Below are 16110 nucleotides of genomic sequence, written 5' to 3' on the forward strand. Positions count from 1 at the left end.
AGAATTTCAGCGGTAGAGGACAAAGGATACCCGCTGCTTTTAATAGCTTTGTTTACGGTGCTACGGTAGTCACCGCACAGGCGTAAAGTTCCGTCTTTTTTTCTTACCACTACCAGTGGTGTGGCCGAGTTGGAGTACGCGACGGGTTCCCATACCCCTTGTTGCACCAAGCGATCCACTTCCTTGGCCACGTCGCCCTTGAGGGCCAGTGGAACTGGTGGACTTTTGAGAAACACTGGTTGGGCGTCGTCTTTCAGTTCGATGTGAATGGTCCGTTAAAGCCAGGAAGGTCCCTGCGAAACTCCTCGGAAAATCGTGAAGGCACGTCTTCCGCGTTTACTTGCTCGATTCCCCGCTAGCAAATGCCTAACGGCCTGAACCAGTTTCGCCCAATCAGGCTGTTGCCTCGATTCTTTACTACCAACAATGGCAGCTTTGCCTTCCGGCCCTTGAATTCTACCAAGACGGTTGCTCGACCCAGCAGCGGTAACGCCTCCTTTGACCAGGTTACGAGAGTTGTTCCAGAATCTTAGAGTGGTATTTAACCCCGATTTCTCTCGATTACTCGAAATGTATCTTCACTCACAATTGAGCACGGGGCTCCGGAATCAACCTCCATCGGGACTTCTTGTCTTTGTATCTGTACTTTAACCATAAACTTCTTTTCTTGCTCATTCACTTCGGAAAGTGAAAACAATGCACTTATTTCGTACACGCCCTTGCTCTTTTCAACTTTCCTCTTTTGCTCAGGCGTCTTCCGGGCCGCTCTAATTTCGTCTTTTGAACGACAAGCCCTCGCTATATGTCCAACCCTTTTGCATTTGAAGCATACCGCTTTTCTAAAGCTGCATAAATGCGGAGCGTGCTTACCGTTGCAACGATAGCAACTAGATCCCTCTGCCGTGGCGTCTTGCTTCGTGCGGGTTGCTTGTATCATGCCCTGGCAGGCCTTCGCCTCGTCTCAGCCTTGCATCCGTATGTCTCGCTGTTCCTTGGCTGTCGCTTCTGCGGTCGCGGCCATGTCGTACGCAATGTTGAACGTAAGGTCATGTTCTTCGAGAAGTCGCTGTTGAACTGCTTCGTTCTGGAGGCCGCATGCGAAACGATCTCGCATCATGATGTCCAACGGGAGCTGCTCGTCGCCAAAACCGCAGTCTTCGGCTAGCTTTCGAAGCGCCGTGATGTAGTCCGCAACCGATTCCTCGGCAGCCTGGTTTCTCTTGTAGAACAAAAACATTGCGTATTGCTCTGAAGGCCTTGGATGCAGGTGCTTGCGAACCGCCGTCTTAATTTCCTCGTAGGTTGCTGCTGTCGGTCTTGATGGCTTCACCAGAGTCACGATGAGCCCGTACGCTTCTTCGCCGCAACAACTCAGCAGGACGTCTCTTTTCTGTTCTTCTTTCGCTATCTTGTTAGCTTCGCAGAACATTTCGAGCCTCTCGACGTATTCGTCCCATGACGCGTTTGTGCCCAGACGATACTCGCCGATCCTGCCGACGGCCATCGCCGCCACTTCCTCGTCGCCAACTGTAGCGTATCAGCCGGACGCCAGGGTGGAACAGAGAACGTTTATTGATGCCGTGCCCTTTTTATAGGGTGATGAACACGTGACCTGCCGACTACTGCTTGCGTGGCCGATAAGCGATAATCATGAAAATACAGTGTGACACGCGATATCAGTATACAACAGCAAGTTTTTGAAATCTGAATGTTGTAACAATGTTTAAACAACAATGTTTCAAGATAATGCTATAAATGTATGTATGTCTTTTTTGTATTGGTGAATATGTGCGCACTTCTTTTTTTCTTTTTTTGTCTCTCTCATTGACAAAGTAACAGGAAGTTTTCTGGTATGCGTGTGTGCATGTGCATATTATATGTACTCCTAGTGTATGTATGAATCCGTGCCTGTTGCCAAGAAAAGGGGTAAGGACCTAGTCAAGCTGCTGTTTTTGCAGCTGTTTGTTCTTGCCCTAGCGTTTTTTTTTCTGCTGTAAAAAAGGAATGCTGAAATAAAATGAAATGAAATGATCGACAAGACAGTCTGCAGCAGTTGACACGACTCAATATACACTTCATCAAGTACAATGCGACTGTTCCTCTACATCGGATCACATGCGTATTTGTTTACACATATGTATTCAACACCGTATACAATACATTATTCCTTTCAAAAGGATACATTGAAATGGAATTAAGTTTTCGCGATTACCAGCAAAAAAAATTTACCTCAAAATATACAAACATAATTTGACAGTTATGGATCGACTATGAGGTTAGTAGTGAGAAGGAATAATTGATAATTGCTTTTGAGTTTTTTGGCTTGTAAGATAAGGTCAGTATTCGATTCATGGATGCCTAATAATTGCACTACTTTATATTCAATGGCCTGTTTGCCATTGTTCGTGAGTATTTCTTTTCTTCGGCTAGAGCTTCTGAACCCATATTTTGTGGATGCAGTGCTCGGGAAGGCATCCTGTAATTTGTTTTTATGTATGTGTTGCATCAACTTTGGATTGAATACTTTTTTGCCGATAGAATTTCATGTTTAAGAAAAAGTGGTTCAGTGGCTACGTCCCTGGCATGACCTTTATATTTTTCTAGGATACGAAGCACGCGCTTTTGCAGGATTATTAACCTATCGTAATTGGTTTTAGTTGTTCCCCACACCAGCATTCCGTATATTAGTTTCGAGTAAAATAATGTATAGTAGCATGATTTCTTAACCAGGAAGGGAGGAGGGAAGCGATTCTACTGAGACATCCTACAGTGCCAGCTAGATCAGTTAAGAGATGAATACAAGCTCGCAACCGCATATCACCCGCAAACAAAGGACTGTCCCGAATGACTAAATTGCACCGTTACAGAGATGTCGTGTATGTTTCAGCAGACCATCGTTACTGGGACAGCACATTGCCCTATGTGGCTTTTGCATACAATTCATCACGTCAGCATACGACTGGTTTTTCGCCTTTCTACTGCTTGTTCGGTTGCCATCCCACTCTGCATTATGAGACTCTGCTACATTCGCTCTCGCGACGCACCTAGTAATACGCTCATGATGCCGTTGGTCGGGCTCGCATGGCTTGCCAGATTGCCTGCGATCGACTTACAGCGGCTCAGGCATCACAAAAGTCTCGCTACGACAGTCGCCACCGGAACCTTGACTCTAGGAAGTCTCGTTCTTCTGTGAACTCCCATTCGCCACTTCGGCATGCCTGGAAAATTGCTGTCACGCAATATCTGGCCGTACCGGGTATTACGATGATTAAGTGCCATAAGCTACGAAATCGCCCCTGTTGAAAAAACACTATTGTTTTCCCAGCTGCGACCTGATGTCGTCCACGTGTCCCGCTTCAAGCCATCATGTTCATCTAGTTTGCTATCATTCCAACTAGCGCCGGGACGGCGCTCCAGCTCCAGGGGGTTATGTTACGGTGCATTTGTGCAGGACCATGCGCACAAACGGGAGACGAAGAGGGAATGGTAGACTGTCTACTGGCGCTGTGACCTTTGTACGAGCCTACGTATTTACCACTAACTCTTTCCTATGTAAATAGTTATACAAGCGTTGGTGCGTTGGGTTTCCTGTTCGTAACAATATGGAGGACTGGTTACCGAACTGTGACCGTAGAGGTCATAGTTCATATATAATGTGGGATCGGTGCAGAGCACCCAGTTGAACCTCGAACCACTGCTCGCACTCACGAGTCACTTTGTTCTCCACTTCTTCGACTGTAGGATCTGATGCCCGAGTTCCCATAATAAATAGTCCAGGTTCATGGTAGCCACAATACGCAGCAATACCTTGCCGATCAAAGGCGCAGTTCACTGTTGCTTTTGCATTTTGTGAGCAGTGTAGCTGTTTGTGCCTTCAGTTCCGCTGTGGAGCGTGACCAGAAAACTCAGTCCAGCTGTGCGCCGCCTCAAGGTGCATAGCAACTACCTGCGAGAGCACCGAGCCACGGAATCTCCTCGCACCCCTCTCGTGTAGGGCGGAGTCGTGACGTCACAGTTGAGCAAAAGCTCAGCACCGCAGGCGCGACGATACACCTCACGCCTTCTCTACTCCGTGCGTACATGCTGCTACCATGGGAACACCGAATAAAGTCTGGACGCCCGAAGAAGAAGCGGCTTGCCAGGAAGAGTGCCATACTGCCGGGCGAGAAGCGATGCATTGCCGCTGAACAGATGTGGAACACCACACCGAAGCTGCAGCTGAGAAGAGGCGATGCCGAGTCCAGGACCCCAAGTTTCAGTCCAGTTAACGCGAGAGTCGGCGCCTGAACGCTCGACGTCGCCAAGAAAGCGATCACAGCCTGCGGCTGCTCGATAACTTCCAGTGTCAAGCCCGCCGAGACAACAGCTTAGCAAAATCTAGGATAATCTTCAAAAACCTACGAACAACTTAGACGAGCCACGTGAAACCTAGGTGAGCACAAGCTCCGCTGTTGACTCCAGCCTTGCACCACTAGTGCAAGCAGCCGGTACAGGGATGTCGCTCTTATACACGAATTCAAAGTCGCTTTTACGCCCGCCTTGATCGGATTTATGTTTCTTCATCCCTCCTCTCCCGAGGACGGTCCTGTATCGCCATCCGTTTCATTCTCGGATCAATGTATGGTATCGCAAAGATTGGTGAGAAATCTGAAACTAATATCCGACCACACTGGGCACTCTGAAAGCTTACTTCTGAGCTCCGAAATGATGCGTAAATTATTAATCGCGTGCGTATGGCCCTAACAACTTCCCTCTCTACTGACTTGCCGTTACTTGCTCCTTGGGAACTCTTTAAACAAGAGGTTCGTACAGTGGTTATATAAGTGGGATCAGGGAAAGCATTCAGTACAAATTATAAAGGGAAAATGCTTCTTAAGACCCTATGTATCCTTTATCAGATGGAGTGCGAAATTCCAGGAACTTATAATGGTGACATAGAAAATCCTAAATATGAGTTACAAAAGTATGATGCACCGTGTTACAGAGGTGTGCGAGTTCGATCTAGAAATAAGCGTTCTTTGTAGTCTGAGATGCCAACACATCAAGCTTTACTTGATAAACGACGTCACCCTAGTTCCAAAGTAATTCCCGAAATGTACACCAAAGTAGACTTCTAACAAACACGAGTGGCATAATTTCTGAGTTTGAAACTTACTACCGTGTGTTGTTTAGTGCCCGTCCCGACGATCACGATGCAAAAGTGTTAGAAAGTTTTGTCTCTTGTAAAACCTTTACACTATGATGAATGTGCATTCATCAGTGGTACCCTTACAGTAAGAGAAATCGAGCTAGCTATTAATCATCTGCCTTTGTCGGAAACACCCGGTAGGGATGGACTTTCAAGTGGGATTTACAAGGCTTTCAAATCAATAATTTGTCCCATATTACTGAACATTTTTATTACAAGTTTAGAGGTGGACGCCCTTCCACAATCTTTTTGCCAAACCCATACAGTTTTAATTCCCAAAAGTTCAGATGAGGAGAAACGGCATTCTGTTGATAGCTACAGGCCAATCGCATTCTCAAACGTGGATTATAAAAATTTTGTAAAATCTTTAGTAAACATTGCAATTTGCAATATCAATTCCTATTGGTTCCCATCAGACGTGTGGAATTAGGGCCCATCTATTCAAACCAACATGCTTATCACCCGTGCACTTCTTCGATACTGTTACGGTTCCACTGGGCAGCTTGCAATGCTCCAGGTAGACCTTGCTGAAGGTTTTGATCGTATTGATCACTCCTATTCATTTTATCTTTAGCATGCCCACGTTGGCTCTGTTGTGCTTAAAAGAGTTGGACTTTGCTACACCTGTCGTTTAGTTATTACTGGGTATGTCTCCGAACTTGTTTCTATTTGCTCTTCAGTGAAACAAGGTTGCCCTATGTCCCCACTACAATTAGCCATTTACCTGGAACCACTATGGTTTAGCGTAATTAAGTCGAGTTACATCCAGGGTTTCAATATACTCGGGAATAAAGTAAAGGTCTTAAGCTTATGGAGACGATCTTGCGTTTTTCGTCACCGATAAGTCCAGTGTTGAAAAGAAGCATCGACATTACAGGAATTTGGCAGCATATAAAAAGCACGGATGAACTCCTCGAAGAGTTTAGGCTAATAGTTTGGCTCATGGTGCTATACACCAGAGTATTTTTGCAGGATTTAAGTGGACTGATGTCCCGCCAAGGTATCTTGGGAGGCCACTAGACGCATATAAATTAGGCGGGCACAATTGGAAAGAACGGGTTTTGGCCCGGCGAAGTTACGGTCAGACATTCGTTCCACAGCGACTTTCTATATTTAGAAAAGCCGAAGCCTGCGAAAAGTTTTAGGCAATAAAAATTTACTGTGTATTTTAAGTTATTCTATGCCAGCCTCTGCATCGAACGCTCTCACCGAATCATTGCAACCTTCGTATGGTCTTCAACTTTTGAGCCCATGAGGCGAGACAATATTTTGAGGCCTGTTTGTGAAGGTGGGCTGGGCTTAGTACACTTCTAGGTGATGCAAATAGTGTCTCGTATCTTGCTTTTTCACGATACTTGCCATCCTATAGTCCGGTCGTTCATACAAGTTGCACTTGTTAGTGCGTTACATGATTTAGTTGTTTCTGCCAATTTTACTTCGCGTTTATGCTTTTGGCAGTTCATTCAAGTTTACTTGGCATTTGGTTTCCTGACAGGTCTCTACTGAATACTTCCACTCTGTGTTGCGTCAAACCTTATACAAAGAGTTACTGTCCCTGCTATTCCCGCTTCCATTTTGCCGATCATTATGCACGACATCGCCGAACCACGGTGCACTAAAGCGAGATCGTAAAATGCATACGCCCTCAAGTTGCAAAACATTCTTTTATAAACTTAATAGCGACACCATACCGGTAAAAACACGGCTACAAAAAGTGTATCTTTGTCTCTTCTGTTAACTGTCGCCTTTGTGATGTGCCAGAGGCAACTGAACATTGCTTTATTAGCTGCGCCGGCGCCATCCTAATTCGGGAAGTCCCCCTGCATACTTTAAAAGAAGTCTGAAATAACGCTCATACTTTGCGTTACCTGCTGCCAAACTCTGATAATAATGCACCTTTTCATATGTTTTTTCTCAAGGGAATGCACAGTTAGTGGAAAACGCGAATGATGGACCGAAACGCCGAAAGTGTTGTACCTACAAGGGTACATTTCATCCACATCACGCTACACCTAAAACACGTTTATGATGGACTCGATATACAACCTGAGTGGTACCTCATTTTGGTTAGGTGGCTATCCTTACTTCGCTTCTATAGTGGAAAGGCGTTTCCATCGGCAGTATAAACGCTGCCTTTTCTGTGTGTGAATTTCATTGTACCTTCCATTCTCTGACTATGCTCAACTGGTGACTGTTGGGTTGAATACTGCTGTAATAAATACCGTAAAAGGAAAAGAAAGCTGGCGTGGCGTAATAGCTACTAAAGTCCCTAGGTTCGAATGCGTAGGTCAGGCGATCGAATCCTGGTCCAAACGTGTTTCCCTTAATTTTTTTATTGGAATTAATGGTCTCTGTTGCTTTCTGTATTAAAAAAATTTATGCACTGGCAAGGTAGCGCGTATTTCACACTCTAGAGAAGCTTTTCGCACCAGCACCCAGCGCCTGCCAGTATGCGGTGCCTGCCCAGTGCCCCAGCATCAAGCGCGTGACACGGCGCCCATAATCCGGCAAGGCGCTGGACACTGGATACAGGGTTTCGCAATAGGGTTACTTAAGTAGTTTCATGTAAACAGCAATAAACATTCGACAAACACAAGTGATTTTCATTAACATTTTATTTCAGTTCAGTGACCTCTGCGCTGCGTAAAATTTCAGTGCTGAGTTTGTTCATATGATAACCTAGATACAATAAATATAAACAGGGAAGGAAACCTGCCTGCACGCTTACAATGAACTTCGTTCAGAACTTGAGTCATGTCGCAACCCAAGCAAATACAAAATAAGAATGCAGTTTTCTTCCTGAATGCACCCTCAGTTATGAGATTCCCGGCACTTAAGAGAAAACGATTTGCATTCTCAGATCATCACATCATCAGCAGTTAACACGAAACGCCCCTGTGACTTAGATCACCTGCTCTCAACACAAAACATCTTGAATTCTGATATCACTTGCACTTCAAAGAAAACATTGCATTCTCAGATTACCAGCAGTCAAGACGAAACGCCGCTTATATCAATTGCTCTGAACACAAAACACCTTGAATTCTGCGATCACCTGCACGAAACACAAAACAGCACAAGTTCTCCAATCACCTGCAGTGAAGTGTCATTGACAAAGTTGCCTTCAAGTCACTGTATCTTTCAGAGGGAATACTGCCTCAACTAAGAGGCTGTGAATTTGCAGCATAACCTCCTCCTTCTTCCGGCCACTGAGAGTATCTTTCACGCTCATTAGGAAGTGTTCATCGTCATCTGCAGATACTTTAACTACCAGTAATACATTCATGCGCTGCTGATTAGCGCGCTAAGTGTAGAAACCATGAAGTCGTCAAGGTCATTCTTTTTCCTTTTTGGGGCCTTACTCGTGCTTCTTCATTTTAAAGAAACATTTTGAGAGCGCATTGACGGCTTTGGTGCACCTGCGACATGCAAAGAAATTTCTACCATACACGTTGCCAACCGTGGTCTTTCCACGAGAGGCAGTGTATCTACCTCACTACTTGATGAAGATGAAGCAGCAGCACTTGACAAAACTACATAAGAAGGGAGTTGCTGCAGTAACCAGTCAGACAGCGATGTCTCCTGAGTACTGTCAATATAATATATGCGACACAGGTCTTGTGCCCAAGGCGCGGCGTCACTGACACACTGAGATAAACGAGCGAGTGACACCTCAGGTCCTCTTTGATCTTTTCTATTCAGGGCGCAGACGGCGCTGTGGATAAAATAGAAAAAAAACTTTATTCTTATATTCAACCACATTCTATGGGGCTTTACATTGCACAAGACATTAATTTACCACAAGAACAGCAGATTGCAGTTGCGTCACACGGGACTGTTTAGGAAATTTCAGTTTGTACTTAAAGACAATGGTGTCCCATCGCACAATGTTCTTGGCTTTAGAACGTTTTTCTACGTTCCTTGATACAGGTGGTCCTTTATCACAGTAGAATTCTGCTGCGATGTTAGCCATGCGATCTTGAATGTTAGGTAAACAGCGAAAAGAATGTAAATATTCGGCAGACGCTTATGCGTGGAAATGCGAAAACTTCTTGGTCGCTTTGGTGAAATGCTTTCAATTAACGTTTTCGACGTGCATTCAAGTTATTTCTGCTGATTCGGTGTGTGTGTTTTCGTGTACATTGGACTCAGACCCATCGTGGCGTGAGTGACATCGTAGTTCCAATGAGCAAGAATCAGGTCAGGAACATAAGGTGCGGCATGAGAACCCATGGCTTCTGAATGTCGGCCGCGCCGCTGCCACACTTGTTGCTGACCTTCAGCAATCGAAGAAACTTCTGCCGAAGGCACTGTAATCCGGTCACTGCACTGCACATAATAGAGGAAACATTTACGTATAATAAAACACACGTTCGAGAACACTTTCACCTGCAAAAACTAAACTGCTGCCATATTACACTGCTTTGATTTTTGTGTCCTTACATTAGGTTTACAATATATATCGTCGCTGAGCCTACTTCAAGCAACTACCTAACACGGTAAGAAATACATAGCAACTGTACAACTACCGGAATTACTGCACAAGTAAACACATAATCGAAAAGTTATAGCAGTATAACACTGAAGTAAAAGTGCCAACAGCGAACTGGCGAACTTGAAGTAACTTCAACTACAAAAAGTGTAATTGTGCAACTAACAGTATGAGCATCTTAGAGCCGCAAAAATAGCAGTACGAAACACAACAAATATATGTTGCACCAAAGCACTGCACCACCAGCGGTATTGGAAGCGAAGCCGCCAAACTGAACTGCCGTAAAATAACTTGTCGGAGAGTTCGCTATTTATTTAAAATACCTTACAGGCCCCATGGGGGCATTGTGTAAGGGGGTTACAAAATCAAGGCAAAAAGAAAAAAAAGAGTAAGCAGCCTTCTAAAGTGCTTTACAAAAGATACGCCTCAATACAGGGCTCATCAACATTACTACCAAGATTAAAACATGAAACAGGAACAACTGAAGTAATGAAAGGCCGCAACGGTACACTTAAGGAAATAACACGAGTAAAACTTAACGTAAGGCACTAATACTAGAAGGTAAAATACACAAAAAATGAACATATCAGGGAGTACAATTCTCGAAGTGATATTTATGGAAAAAAACGCAAAAAAGCAATAATATATACAGGGTATACAAGTGAACACGCGACGCAGCATAACATAGCAATTCACAAGAGCGAGTTAGCAATGCCAAAAAAAATTTATCACAAGAAGTTCGAAGCAGATTGCCAAGTGTAAGAAACAAGATAAAGTGATTTGTAAGTGCTATTATGAAAAATGCTCGTGTAGGAGATGACGAAATTTTTCTTGATCTGACTCGGAAGCAATGTGATCAGGCAGATTGTTCAACAAGCGAATGGCCGTAGGGAGTGCGGAAAAGTTAAAAGCATGTGTCGTACCGTACATGCGCGCAAAACTTAAGTGGTTATTTAATCGACGAGACGTGTTCGAGGCGATCTGGATATGTAGTGTGGATTGTGTGGCATTATAAACATATTTGTGAAACAAGGATAACAGAGCGATATTACGGCGAAGAAATAAAGGCTGTATGGAATGATCGAGTTTCATTTGCGTTACGCTGGAGTGATGGCTATAATTACGTGAAATGAAACGGGTAGCTCGGTTCTGGACTGATTCAAGCATGTCGATTAGGTATGTAGGATGTGGCGACCATGTGGATGATGCATACTCGAGCTGTGGACGAACAAATGTCTGATAGGCCAATTTGCGGATGTTGGAAGGTGAATTACCCAGATTACGACGTAGGTAACCTAATGTCCTTGAAGCTTTTGCGCAAACGGCTGCAATATGGTCTGTCCAGGAGAGGTTTTCGGTTAGGTGAACACCCAGATATTTATACGATACTGTATGTAACAATTCTTTATTATTGACGTTGTATAAAAAATGTGAGTTGTCACGATTACGACTAAAAGAAATTACCTGACATTTTGATACATTTAAAGCCATTAACCAGGTGTTACACCAATTATTAATTAGGCTAAGGTCATTTTGAAGGGCCAGGTGGTCATCAGTACTGTTAATTGGTCTGTAAAGAATGCAGTCGTCAGCGAAAATACTTAAGCGAGAAGAAACATTAAGTGGCAAATCATTTATGTAAATTAGGAAGAGTAAAGGGCCCGAAACGCTGCCCTGAGGCACACCAGAAGTGACGTAAGTAGGAGACGAAGCGATATTATTAACTACTGTGAACTGTTGACGATTCGAAGAAAAATTACGAAGCCATGTTAGAGTGAAGCAGTCAATTCGAAGTGCAGTTAATTTTGCAATAAGGCGACAATGAGCTACACGATCAAATGCTTTGGAAAAGTCAAGGAAAATGCGATCGGTCTGCTGGTTATTGTTCATGTTAAGGTGCAGGTCAGTCGTGAATTCGAGTAACTGTGTCTCACATGATAATCCTTTTCTGAAACCATGTTGATGGCGCAAAAAGAAATTATTGGACTCTAGGTGGTTATAAATATGAGAAGCAATTATGTGTTCGAGCGTCTTGCAGCAAATGCAGGTCAATGAAATTGCACGGTAATTTTCCGGGGAGTTTTTATTCCCAGCTTTAAATATGGGTATGATTTTGGCCATTTTCCAGTCATTGGGCAGCTGTCCCGATGACAAAGACTGTTTGAATATATGGTATAGAATGTTACTGGTTATAGAAATGGTATTTTTTAATATCTTGGAACTAATATTGTCAATACCAGATGAAGTAGAAAACTTCAAATTATTAATGAGACATGCAATTCCTTCCACCGAGATTTCAATACTTTCCATGAATTGCCAGTCATAATCAGCAACATCAGGTACATTGGTATGATCCTCGCGGCTGAAAATCGATGAAAAAAACTTATTAAACGCGGAGGGGCACTCATTGTCAGGGAGGGGAGTATTTGTATCGCTATGCAAGGCTATCCGGTTAGAGTCGCGGTCAAGTGATATAACTCGCCAAAACTTTTTCGGATTCGAATTTAAGAGAGAAGGTAAATCTGTGGAGAAATATTTATTTTTAGCTGCAGCTAAGGCCGAACAGTACGTTTTTAAGCAAAGGCTGTACCTTTCCCACGAAGGAGCATTATTGACGCGTTTAGCGGTATTGTGCAGACGTTTCTTTTTATTCCTGAGCTTACGTAGGGCATTATTAAACCAAGGATTTGTTTTGTCATTTGTTATCGCGATCAACGGGATATATTTGTTAATGAGATCAGACATTTTATTCTTGAAACATACCCAGTTATCTTACACCGAGCGATTATAAAAACAAGGAAGTAGCGTGCGGTTGAAAAATACTTCAAGTTCATCGTTTATTTTAGAGTAGTTTGCTTTGTTATAAGCACGTATTATTTTCTTTGAGATCCCTGAAAAGGGTAGTGGAACACTGATTGTTACCTGCAGTAGATCGTGATCGCTAAAGCCGTTTAGATGAACTACGGATTCAATCGTTTCGGGAGTGTTGGTGAGTATAAGGTCTAGAATGTTAGTACCACGGGTTGGTTTGTTAACGACCTGGAACAGGTTAAGATCTAAAGTTAAGAAAATCCACAGATGTTCGACAAGATGATGATAGATTACGCCAATTTATGAGCGGAAAGTTAAAATCACCGAATAAGTAAACAGAAGGCGCCGGACAGAGCTGAAGGGCCGTGGTTATACTATTGCGTAGTTCTGTAATGAAAGAAGTGCTACAGTCAGGTGGACGGTAACAGGCACCTACCAGTAGTTTGGTCGTATTTATTATTATTTTAACCCACAATTTCAAGAGATCAGTTCGAGTCGATAATAAGTGAAGATAATGATTTTTTTAACACCGAGAAGAACGCCACCGCCTCTCTTGCTAGTTCGATCTTTGCGGTAAATATTATAAGAATGGTTATCAGGAAGAATTTCGTCGTCTGTAATGTCAGGATTTAGCCAAGTTTCGGTAAGAACAAGAATATTAGATTCGTTATCGTCAAGCAGGGAGCAAACTAATTCGCGCTTGGGCATGATGCTTCGTATGACGTATGACTATATGTAAACCATATACCCTACTCAAATTATAGTTGCACAAAGAAATACATGGCCCCTAATGCGCATTTTCTGTTTGAGAATGGAAAAGGAAACTTTCAACGACGCAACTGGGCGTGTCACATGCTGCCGAGTTGCATGCAGGCACGCCAAATAGCAGCAGCTAAATTTGGAAACAACATCTGCACACCGCCTTAAAGCTGTTTCACATGGCGTGATTGGGTCAAAAAAGAAGCCGTTCTGCCGCGCACGTCGCAGAGTGATTTTCGCTGACAGCTTTGTAAACTCTGTGTCACACGGCGTGATTGGGTAAAAAAAAGATTCTGCCGCGCATGTCGCAGAGCGATTTTCGCTGACAGCTTTCTAAAGGCTGTTTCACACGGCGTGATTGGGGCGAAAAAATGCGTTCTGCCGCGCACGTTGCAGATCAATTTTCGCTGACAGCTTTGTAAACGCTGTGTCACATCACGCGATTGGGGCGAAAAAAATCCTTCTGCCGCGCACGTCGCCGAACGATTTTCGCTGACAGCTTTCACATATGCGTTTGCGGCAGCGCGTTTTCCGTCGCCGCGATGCGCAAGGTTGCCTCCTGCTCACGAAGTATCCATGCCTGCATCGTTACAAAAAACATGGAAGCTAGTGAAGTATTCCAATTTCCCTATATTTATTCGATAATAGAATAGGTACACCATTTTGTAACGTTTAAGAGCGTTGAGATTTTACGCCATCTTGCAGATACGGTGAGTAAGGCGCTGCACAACACCGCAGGTATGAGTATGCGGCTTGTGCGGCGTCGGTTTGGTGGTTCCGTTTAGTACACTCTAGTTTCATTGTTACTACGGAAGCCCCAACATTTTTTTCCTGGGTGAGTATTTGCCTTTGCAGAAGAACAAGCTACGGTTAAGTGTGCATGTAAAAGACGGGGCCGTATAACGTAAAACTATTCCAATATGTTTTTGTTCCAATCTCCTGACGTCAAGTTTGCGTAACCACCGACGCAAGCATCGGGCGGTCCCCCTCAGGGTTGTCTGAACCAACCGATCAAATGCTCCCCAGGTTCACAGGCGGTCACTTTCGTTTGCTTGAAAAACGAATAACATTGCCTGCACTGAGCGGCTTGTCTGATCTAATTGGCTCCCAAGAGGCGAGGAGCATGTCCAAGTGGAGAGGGATTCGATGGGGCCGAGCCACTGCACTGAATATCGATAACCGGATGAAGAGGGTGGTGCCGGCGTCTGCGATTGGTCCGCTTTCTCTTACTTAGCTTGCTGTGGCAGGTTGATAATCGCGGTGGCATGCAACGGAAGCTTACGAATGACGCTAAAACGGATCCTCAGCGAAGAGTTGCCAGAACGAGGTCCTAAACGTGCCGAAAGTTCTCGAAAACGTTACACGGCCACGCAAAAGTTTTGTTACACGCAAATAAACCCATGCCCTCCAGCAGGGACGAGTAGCCAGTGCCGGAGCAATTGGCGGCAGCCATCTTTTATTCCTTTCGGAACGGGGCAGCCTGCGGCTATTCAGAAGCAAATTCAGCTTTGTTCGGCATATTAATGCATCTTTAACGCGTGTGCGTCACCTTGACGCGGTAAGTTTTTGTGGTTTTGTGACGTCGCGTGACAGGCAGGTGAAGTGGGCGCAGCCCGAGTACTTTTTACCAATAGCCGAGGGCTAATGGCAAAAAGACGTCGAATCAGAAATAGCTGTTTTTGTTTTGTTCGGTCAAATTATGCATAATCAGTGTGTACATGTCATATCAGAAGGGGAGCTGTCGCGGTTTTCGTGACGTCGTATGACAGACAGGTGAAGTGGGGGTGGTCCACAAAAGTTTTTGACCAATCGGGGTGGGCAGATTGCAGAATTGGAATAGAAAAGTTTGGAATAGTTTTACGTTATAGCGCCCCTGGTGGTGGAATTTGTAGCAATGAAGAGGTTGACAACGGTTGCGATTGAGTGGGTACGTGCCTTATGTTCGGCGTCCTTCTCCCGACCTGAATAGCGTGCAGCTCCTCCTTTTAAACGAATTGTGGAAAAAAGTGTTTATGAAGCTACTAAGGTGCTGGTGGGTACGCCCTATTAAAACATAAACTGGCGTGCGACGTTGCTCCCCAGAGCTACCACCGCGCGGTAAAACAGGGAAGAGCCTATTTTGAGGGTGCTTTGTTTCGTCACTCATTGCCTCTCCGACACAGCGCCGATCGCTGCGACTCAGCGACGGCGCGACCAACTTGTTAGAATCCAGTTGCGGAGAGCCCACGACGTCGCGGCGGTCTCTGAGCGACGGAATTCGCTGTGTCGCTGACTGAAAATAGCGCCATGTGAAACAGCCTTTAGAAGTGATCCCTGAATTTGTTTTACGAATTGCCGGCTCTGATTTCCACGGCAGGGGAATAACAGAAGCGCGTTGAAGGCGCGGTGCTTGATGGTACGCAAACGTAGTGACCTGGCTGCGAGAACCGGTCGCACACCGCTGTCAAGAAAGGTCGCTCGGCGCCAAAATTGCTGTTTGCTAGGCGACAGGAGCTTTGGCTGATGCACGTATCGCCGAGTAGGAAACAAAAGTGAATGACGCTTGTCAAATTGTTTCAATTTAGTCGCTATAGGAAGCCAATCGTCGTTCCGAAGCCATTTGTTCTTATACGTTTTGAGGAACTGGCAGTAAAGTGCACTTCTTCGATCAACAGCGCATTCCTGCAGAGCGAAGAATCTTCCGCACTGAACATGAGTTCACAAAGCACACACAGAGACAGACACATGCGCACATGTACAAAATCACAGGCAGCAACGCAGCATCGTCCCATGGCCCCACCGGCTCGCCGGTTGTCTAGTCAGGAATCTGAGGAGGCCGGGAGCCCCGTGACCGGAAGACGCAAATCGAAACTGCTTCGTG

General features: G+C 44.7%; 1 protein-coding gene across 1 annotated transcript; it reads right to left on the reverse strand.

The window, feature by feature from the left end:
• Window positions 1-961: 961 nt before the first annotated feature.
• On the reverse strand, window positions 962-1535 carry LOC126540762 (uncharacterized). The gene has a single exon (XM_050187609.3). It carries the CDS (start codon window positions 1502-1504, stop codon window positions 962-964), a length of 543 nt encoding a protein of 180 aa, XP_050043566.1. The 5' UTR covers window positions 1505-1535.
• Window positions 1536-16110: the final 14575 nt, after the last annotated feature.

Source organism: Dermacentor andersoni, chromosome 2 (genome assembly GCF_023375885.2).
Source record: "Dermacentor andersoni chromosome 2, qqDerAnde1_hic_scaffold, whole genome shotgun sequence".
NCBI lineage: Eukaryota > Metazoa > Arthropoda > Arachnida > Ixodida > Ixodidae > Dermacentor > Dermacentor andersoni.

What these genes read in the sequence shown, in the direction of transcription:
- LOC126540762 (XM_050187609.3), bottom strand. Translation starts at nt 1,504, where the DNA reads ATGGCCGTCGGCAGGATCGGCGAGTATCGTCTGGGCACAAACGCGTCA.